The sequence below is a fragment of the Engraulis encrasicolus genome, chromosome 23, assembly GCF_034702125.1.
Source record: "Engraulis encrasicolus isolate BLACKSEA-1 chromosome 23, IST_EnEncr_1.0, whole genome shotgun sequence".
Lineage (NCBI taxonomy): Eukaryota > Metazoa > Chordata > Actinopteri > Clupeiformes > Engraulidae > Engraulis > Engraulis encrasicolus.
The window spans coordinates 36,666,206-36,676,205 of NC_085879.1; the positions used below are offsets into that span (position 1 = coordinate 36,666,206).

Sequence of the window (10,000 nt, forward strand, 5' to 3'; positions counted from 1 at the left end):
GGAGTTACTGCGTTCTTAGCTTGTATTACTGTCTACTCCCAAACCAGTCCCATTGGAACGTGCAGCAGTAACTCGCCGACTTACTGCGTTTTTGTTTAACCTTTTTTGGGTAATTTTTGCACTTTCAAAATGAGTTTTCTCCAAAACGGGACGGTGTTGGACCACCATTTTTGGACACAAGACAAATGAGGTAGTTTAGAACCGATTTCCGATATAAAACATTTTTCGACCATTTTGAGTTACTGCGTTCTAGTATTGCACGGCAGTATTCCACTCTGCTGTGTACTCTACCTGCCGCATGGTGCGATAGGCCCAGGACAAGTGACCCCGTTGTCCCCCGCCCTGTCGGCTTCCCTGTTAACATCTCTGCTATTGCATTCTATTCCACTCTGCTGTGTACTCTACCTGCCGGATGGCGCGATGGGCTGGCCATTCTTCAGCCATTTGACTTCAGTGTTTTCGTCGGCCACCTCCACAGCTATCTTGATCTTGTGGCCCTTCTCCACCTGATAGGCAGGGTCCAGCTTCTTCAGGAAGGCTGTGGGCACGAACGCACAGACACACAGACACAGACACAGACACAGACACAGACACACAGACACACACACACACACACACACACACACACACACACACACACACTAGTGGTGTCAACAATGATCGATTCGGCGATGCAATCCAATGCGGGGCATGGACGATCCAGAATCGATCCGGCATGTTCCAAAATCGATCCGACAATTTTTTTAAGTTTCAATTACTTCCATGGATATTTCGGGAGCAAATGAATGTTAAATTAAGTAAAAGCACTTCAAAACATTGCAAGACTGATAGAGACTGATACAAACTGATACAGAAAACAGCCAATAAATTGTTGCTCAGTATCTGACTACTTGTATTGCCTCATCATGACTGATTAAACATTTGCTTTGCTTTCAGTAGAAATGTAATGCATTGCAATGCATTGTACAATTGAATCGGATCGGATCGCATAGAATTCAATCGAATCAAATCGAATCGCTACCTCCCGCATCGTGATCGAATCGGATCGTCAGGACAGTGCCAATCCACACCACTAACACACACACACCTTATTATCTTTGTCGGGCCCTCCCATTGAGTTCCATTCATATAACCCTAACAATAGCTAAAGAATGAAAGAAAGAATGCTAAACTACCCAAACCAAAACAATCCCTAACCTTAACCTGTCGGTGAGGAAATGTTTTTAAACTTTTACTTTTACCAGTAACAACAAAACTACCCCAGGGTTAAAGCATGGGGTCCACAGGATTTGGGCCCCACATGGAGCGAGGACTACACCCTGTTGGTGTGCGCCCAAAGACACGTGCACACACAATTGTACACACACAGTTCTGATAAAACAAACACAGTGCACTTCATTATTCAGATGTCCACGCAGTGACTGGCTATCGTGACTCGAAAAGTTCTTTTGAGCTTAGTCTTGACAGCCTAATATTTGAAATTAATTTTCAGACGCAAACTTTAATCTTCCTGACTGTCTTCCCACAGTAACAATCCTGATCACACGAACACTATGTACCACATAATTAAGTAAGATTACTTAGTGACTGACTTCAAAGCACTTTCGAGTGAGTCTCTTTCAAGCCAGTGTGTGCGTCTCTCTCTCTCTCTCACACACACACACACACACACACACACACACACACACACACACACACACACACACACACACACACCTGCGCTCTTCTTCTCTTCTGGTTTCTTCATCTTCTTGAGGCGTTTGAGCATGCCCCTCAGGTCAGTGATGCCGTATTGGAAGGCTATCTTCTCGTAGTCTGTGACCGGGGCCTTGGAGAGGATGTCCCACACGTCCAGGTTCTGATCGCTGCTCTGGACCTTCTTCGCCCTGTAACCAGAACAGCAGGTGAGTAGGGCCAAGAACCATGGCTAAGTAGTTATCTAGGTATCTAAGTTATAACCAAAGAAACTCAACAGAAGAACAATCTCTCGGGGGGAAATGCATTGGCCACGGTGTAGTACGGGGGCATTGCCTGAGGACACGAGTGGATGGAAAATGAACTCCCTTGAGCATGGTCATTGGTCAGTGGGTGCGATGGATACAATTTCCGTACTCCCTTGTGCATGGCCAGTGGGGGCGACACCATGATGGATAATTTGTGGCCAAATTAACGGCAGCTGTTGGTCAGCAGTAATTACTGGGGGTAATTAAGGACAGTTGACAAACATTCACGCTGTCCTATGACCTGTTCCACACTCCGGCCCTCTCGGAAGTGTCATTGCATGCTTCCCTGATGCTTCCAATACTGACCGTAGAAGAATAAAATTTCAGTACTCCCCTCGCCATCATTTCGTACTACGCTGTTATGACGTGAGTAAGCCCTCTTGTCTCAAGCCTCTTTGGTTATAACCTTGAGGTAGGGGAAAATCATCTAATACAAAGAGCCTGGAGTTCCTACTTTCTTAACGAGAAGACACCTGTGCCCTATCTATTCGTAGATTTACCACTTCATGCAGGGTAGCCCATTAATGCACGCCGCACCTCCTGCGGCACGCAGTAATAGACATTGAAAGTTAACTACTATAGTACTACACTACAATGGCAGTGCACAGGGCCTTTAGTAATACATTACGACTTGGTCATTACCATTCTGGGAACAGCTAATCTATAATGCCGTGTCTTAAGGGCTTAACCTAGCTTGGTTTATCACTTAACTGCTCACCTTCGGCGCCCTGTGCCAAGAACACGCCTAAGTAATACAGGTGAAGTTAACCTTGGTGTAGTGGTAAATCATCCAACACAGGGATTCCCAACCTATAACTATATCAGAATGTATCAATATATCACATAATTATCATGACCTCCGCCAAGGAGGTTATGTTTTCGGTCGCGTTGGTTTGTCTGTCTGTTTGTCTGCAAGTTATGAACGGATTTGGAGGAAACTGTTGGCAAAAGAAACAAGTGATTCAATTTAGGTGGTAATCCGACTCACAATCCGAGACCAGGATTTTTTAAAAGATTCTTCAGCATTGCTAGCCTTGAAATCTAGACGCACCTAATGACCACAAATTGAATTGCAGGACAGGCCGAATTTTGACATGCCTCCTTCTAGCTCCATGAAAAGAAGGCAGGAAGATATAGGGTGTAACATAGTCAAATCTTCTTTCACACAGCTTCCTTGGCGGAGGTCTGCACTCTCTAATGCAGTTCTAGTTTACATAGTATTCTGGGGGAATACCGTATGGGTGCGTGTTGCGGATGAGAGGAGAGGAGAGCAGAGCAGAGCAGAGCAGAGGAGAGGAGAGGAGAGGAGAGGCGAGGAGAGGAGAGGAGAGGAGAGGCGAGGAGGGGAGAGGAGAGGAGAGGAGAGGAGAGCAGAGCAGAGCAGAGCAGAGGAGAGGAGAGGAGAGGAGAGGCGAGGAGAGGCGAGGAGAGGCGAGTAGAGGAGAGGCGAGGAGAGGAGAGGCGAGGAGAGGAGAAGAGGTGAGAGGAAAGGAGAGCAGAGGAGCAGAGCAGAGCAGAGCAGAGGAGAGGAGAGGAGAGGAGAGGAGAGGAGAGGAGAGGAGAGGAGAGCAGAGCAGAGCAGAGCAGAGCAGAGCAGAGGAGAGGAGAGGAGAGGAGAGGAGAGGAGAGGAGAGGAGAGGAGAGGAGAGGAGAGGAGAGGAGAGCAGAGGAGAGGAGAGCAGAGCAGAGCAGGAAAGAGAGGAGAACAGAACAGAACAGAACAGAACAGAACAGAACAGAAGAAAAGAAAAGACAGAAGGACTCTTACCGTGCACTTTTCATAATACTGCTGCTCCATTCAGACGCAGAAGCAACAAGCAGGGTAAAGCAGACCGCAAGGCATTAACACACACCAGCAAAGAAATGCACAATTCACTTAGGCACACACCCAAATTCACACACAAACACAAACAAACACATATACATACACATACGTAGACAAAATACACATACACATACAGTAAACATACGCAATGAAAGCACATTTACGCAAATAAATAGACAATAGCCTACACCAGAGGCGATTCCTCTTTGAGTACAAGGGAGGCGCCGCCTCCTGTCCAAAATCACGGAGAAATAGTATGTAAACTAATGCTTTACACGACTTAATATCATTGCTATTTCAGACCCAGCTCCATAGATGCATGTGCTCAACTTAGAGATTAAACCAATCTGTAATAAGATCCCGAAGCTCGCACGAGTTTTTTTTTTCCGCTCATGACAACGCAAGCGAGTCGAGTCTCAATGGACTTCAATGGCATGTGGGATTGTGCGCTTTTTCAATGGCAAAATGCTAAACGGTCATTGGCTATTGCCGTGAAATTTTTTTTAATTTTGAGACTGAGCCTCACTGGGAGTGAATGGAGAAGAGAGAGGAGGGGGGAGGGACCGGAGACTGGAGCTCCGACTTGTGATTGGGTGAACCCCGTGTCAGTAGGCTACAGTAGTTGATTTCATTTCGAAATGCGGATATGTTATTAATTTGACTGAGAAGTTTCGTCGTGATAACCAGTGGGGAAGCTATTCATTGGGTTGTACTCTAGTTTTGTGTACATATTCTTGTAAACCTAGTGTTGCGAATAAAGTCTTAATAGTGGCACGTCCTTATCCTTTTTAATCTCCCAATTCAAAAGTTGATGTTGCCTACTTTTCGTTATTGCTAGCTTGCAAGAAAGCTAGAGAGCTATGCAAAATGAAATGCCAAGCATTGTGGATTAAATTCTGGCGAATTCCAGTCGTCCTTATGAGGAGAAAATGAATATCAAGGAGCAGAGCAGAGCACTGCCTAATATTGACTTGGTGAAAAAGGTAGGGAAGAACAAACTTTTCTTTTGAGCTTTCGTGGCGTCTGATCAACTGGTTAACTGCCAAGTCCCGTGAGTGGCGAGTCCTTTCCTACTGTGCTGTTAAGCCGTGCACCCAGTAATGAACAAAGACAACGAAGGCAAACTCAATCACATCATTATGTGGCGGAGGTAGGCCTAATGAATAATAATAATAATAATAAAAACATTTCCCTATGAATAGGCTACAAGGGGGATAATGATTAATGATTAACAAATTTGTTTCAACAAGAGTCCTTCAGTGTGTGAGGGCAGGCCATATGTGACAGGACCAATATAAGGTGTGTGTCAAAATTGACCCCCCCCCCCCCCCCCTTTTTTTTTTTGCGTTCTGGACATATTGTAATTGAACAGCCTCCCCTGTTTGACAGACTACCAGCCGCCACTGGCCTACACATATATAGTACGTCCACAGACACAGTGTCACACACACATACATGGAAGAGACATTCGCACAGACATGAACACACAGAACAAACAGCATGATCTATGACTGGAATAAGATATTATTCAATCGGCTGCAAGCAATCATTGAAAAATACACAGGGTACAATTAACACGCAACACTAACTTATCCATACAGCAGCTGACATTAACTTTCATCAAAAAAAAAAAAAACATTCCCCAAAGTTTGCCCATTAGCAAAAATCAATTAACCGGTGGTTTGACCCACGGTATGCATGGAAAAGGTCAAGGTGAGTCAGTGGTGCATAGGACTTCTGTGGAGATTAGATTTTCAAAGTGTGGAGTGGAAATTAAAGTGCAGATTCAGGTGGTGTGTGTGTGTGTGTGTGTGTGTGTGTGTGTGTGTGTGTGTGTGTGTGTGTGTGTGTGTGTGTGTGTGTGTGTGTGTGTGTGTGTGTGTGTGTGTGTGTGTGTGTGTGTGTGTGTGTGTGTGCATGTGTGTTGTGTGTGTGTGTGTGTGTGTGTGTGTGCATGTGTGTGCGTGTGTGTGCGTGTGTGTGCGTGTGTGTGTGTGTGTGTGTGTGTGTGTGTGTGTGCGTGTGTGTGTGTGTGTGTGTGTGTGTGTGTGTGTGCGTGTGTTTGCGTGTTCATGTGGTGGGGTGCTGAGTGAGTGTGTGTGTAAGGGTGGGGAAGATGGAGATGGTGGATCAAATTGAAGATGAATATGACACACACACACACACACCCACACACACACACACACACACACACACACACACACACACACACACACACACACACACACACACACACACACACACACACACACACACACACACACATGTGATGACAGATGATGAGACATGAGTCATGGCGGGCAGTGGGGTGATCTTATCTATTGAGGGCTCAGACCTCAGACAGGTAAGTGTGGTTACACACACACACACACACACACACACACACACACACACGCACACACACAGACACGCACACTCACACGCACACAGGGGTGCCGCTAAAAATGTTGGGCCCCATGAAAGATTACAATTTTGGGCCCCCAAAATGACAAATTATGTTATCAGCATCCTTCCAGGGGCCCTGTCAGTGCTGTAGGGCCCTTCGAATCTGTAACACCTTTCCCCCCTCGTGGCACCCATGCACACACACACTAAAAGCGCGCCTTGGCATGAAATGTATTTCAGTAATGGAACCTTTTATCCATCTTTGAAGGGCGGAACATTCAGGGTGCACCCCAGAATCATAGAAGGTTCCTTACATCTCTGTAAGAGAACCCTGACCCTAAATGTTCCTGTAGGGCGAAGGGTTCTCATGGAAACTTTTGTCCAACCTCGAGGGGAACACCCAAGAATCACACCTACAGTGAATGACTCCCTTTCTCTCCATGACAGATCCTTGAATGAAATGCAATGTTTCTTGTAGAACACATGGCCGGCAAGAGTTCTCATGGACCCTTCATGTAGAACCACTCACCGAAATACAGGGGGGCGCTGCACATTCGATTCATAATTGACGCAACGGTGGGGGGGTGGGACATGAGACAATGTTTCGGCAGAACAAGGAAGTAGAGTGCCATTTGCCATGCATCTCTATGGGAGACTTGAAAAGATCTAGCCTACCAAATCGCCTTTACAATTCTTACAGTCGGCTCGGTTTCGTTTAAACGGTAATTTTCTGTCCCTTACAAACAACCCAAATATTTTTTTGGCCTGACCTTTTATTAAAGGGACACTGAGCAGGTAATGGCCAATGGTTGAAACTGGCCTGCCAATTGCCAAATTTGATCTTCACATGAAAGTTTACTAAGTAATAAACAAATATTTTTGAGTATGGTCCAAGTACAGTCATTTTTGCAGCTAAAAATGGCTATTTTTAGAAATTCAAAATGGCGGACCATGGAGAAGATCCCCCTTTTCATGTATGAAAAGTGCAATTTTTTCCAGTCATAATGAATACTTAGAATTTTATGCTGGTGGTAAGTATTCATGAAAAAGGTAACATTAGTGAATGGGCAGCATTAATTCTGGAAATAAACAACTAAAAATCTCACACAGTGTCCCTTTAAAGAGAGCTATCAAATTGTTAATGTAAATGATCAATGGGCATTGTTAATTGGGTTGACTGACAGTTTGAATTGCTTTGGAATTCTTTTGGTTGACTGTTGAACGCACCGAGCAAGAGGTCGTCAGCCTATCAGCGCTAGTTCTCAGCGTTACTAAGGTGTGCTTCTGGAAATTTGGGGTGGAACTATTCTCACAGACCAATCGCAGATGCTTCAAAACCGTTGAACGGAATGTCCGCTGTCCCCTACATTAAAGTTAGTGTGTGGAACCATTCGGGAGGCTTTTATGTCCTCAGATCTACAGTACCGGCGGAATAAAACTGTCAAGGACACCAAAAGCACGGTGACGTAGGAGGTACTGTAAGCCCTTGTGTTCCTCACGAACAAATGTGTGGAAATGTCTCATGAGAACTCACGAAGGCCACCGTCAACCCATCAGAGCATCAGATGACTGGGACCACGCACACGCACACACACACACACACACACACACACACACACACACACACACACACACACACACACACACACACACACACACACACACACACACAGTCTTCTTGTCACCATAGTCTGAATGCTTTTGTGATGGAACAGAGACGTTGTCACGGCTTCTTAGTTCTCGCTAACATTCCCAGACAGTGGAGTGTTAAAGCGACAAAGAAAGTAAGTCACACACACATATGCACGCACACACGCTCACACACACACACACACACACGCACGCACGCACGCACTCACACACACACACACACACACACATTCCCCAGTCCTTCTCCTGTCAGATCTATTCTGGTGTTTAACAGCCCTCTTGAGTCTGTAGATGGCGAGGGCCTTATGAAGACACATCACTGTGAGCTGCACACACACACACACACACACACACACACACACACACACACACACACACACACACACACACACACACACACACACACACACACACACACACACACACACACACACACACACACGCACACACGCACACACACAATCACCACTGTAAGCTGCACACACACACACACGCACACATGCACGCGCGCGCACACACACACACACACTGCTGAAGTTCAGCTGTCTGCAGGATCATATAAACTGCCTGCCAGTGACTTGAGACACACAGGAGAATTGGAGAATTCCCACATGTGCAATTCACAGGAGAAAATAGAGGAGAGAAGAGAAGAGAAGAGAAGAGAAGAGAAGAGAAGAGAAGAGAAGAGAAGAGAAGAGAAGAGAAGAGAAGAGAAGAGAAGAGAAGAGAAGAGAAGAGAGGACAGGAGAGGAGAGGGGAGGAGAGGGACAGAACAGAATTCCCACATGGGTGAAGCCCTGCAGGCATGCATTGGAAACTCAATGATTTGGTGAAAATGATATTAGTTACATCAAACGAAACTGTTACTTTTGAAATCAGTCTCTGTGCGGAACTCCATTCCGGTGCACAGTGATAAAGCATGCATCTTTTCCCTATGGGATGGACCACGCCAGGCCACAGGGTTGCCAGACGTGACTAATGATTTCCCGCCCCAAAAATGCTCAAAAAGCTGCCTGAAAGCACTTAATCCCGCACAATCTAAGCTAAATTCTAGTGATTTCTAGCGCCATATACCTACAGGAAAAAACTGTCGAAAAAAGCCCACAGAAAATAAACTTTTTTTGTACCCTTAGATGGTCATCCTAAACAGCACAATTTGGTGGGAAACTGCCCAATCTGGCAACGCGGCTAGGCCCATAACCATGCAGTCAGGCCTGTGGGGATGAGTGAACCTGAGACTAGCCACTTACTCTCTGCATCGTCACCATCCAGCCAGCCAGCCAGACAGCCATCGGTCCATGGAGAGGCCCAATTGCAGATGACAGACAGTACATGTACAACGAGGGAACACAACAAGCCACTTGATGACTAGCATCCAGCACTCGAAATATAATGAACCCACATATATTTTTTTATAATTTACATTACAATATCCATGTCATCTTAATACGTGTACTTTAAGTGAAGGTTTCAATTGAAGTGCACCATCAAGGATCACATTGATGTTTATGTAAAGAGATAGCATGGATAATTGTTATGCAAATAAAATACGTAACATAAAATACACAACTTAAAATACAAGTCTACAATTGGGGTTCATTATATATTTGAGTGAATTACAGCTTGTCCTATGCATCAACATGAAATGTTTCGTGTCATACTTCCTATGCTTTTTTTAGTTTGTATGGAAACTTTCATGTGGAGACACGTTTCTGACAAAGCTGGCTCATGTTTCTTGAAAGCGTAGTTGTTAACCTGTTAGCAACTTGTAGTTGCAACAATGGGAAATTGCATTGCAAACAACGAAGTAGCTAATGTAGTTAGCAACTATAGTTTCGCGAAATGCACCTCTGTATCCTAGACTGGCTCTTAGCTTACATAACACAACAGTTATTTTGAACATTTCCAAACTATTGGAGACATAGTGCACAGTACCGTACATCTTGCGATGTTGTTGTCATTTACAGTTTTCTTTCTGATTGCGAAAGCTCATTTTGTTGTAACTTTGGCTGATTTTGCAGAACTCTTCACACAAATACAACCACACACCAAATCAGCAAAACCGTGTCATGCATTTTAAAACCCAACATGGTTTGCTAAACTCTATACACATTTGTAAAAAGATTTCTCTGTACCA

The 10,000-nt window shown here is 45.0% G+C and overlaps 1 protein-coding gene across 1 annotated transcript in view; it reads right to left on the minus strand.

The window, feature by feature from the left end:
* Positions 1 to 10,000, minus strand: part of mybpc3 (myosin binding protein C3) — a 122,930-nt gene that overhangs the window by 77,000 nt on the left and 35,930 nt on the right. Inside the window, exons 10-12 of the mRNA XM_063189564.1 lie at positions 1,717 to 1,879; positions 406 to 538; positions 81 to 83 (exon numbers count right to left, since the gene is read on the minus strand). Of these exons, the coding sequence (XP_063045634.1) occupies positions 81 to 83; positions 406 to 538; positions 1,717 to 1,879 (299 nt within the window). The remainder of the gene's footprint in view (positions 1 to 80; positions 84 to 405; positions 539 to 1,716; positions 1,880 to 10,000) is intronic.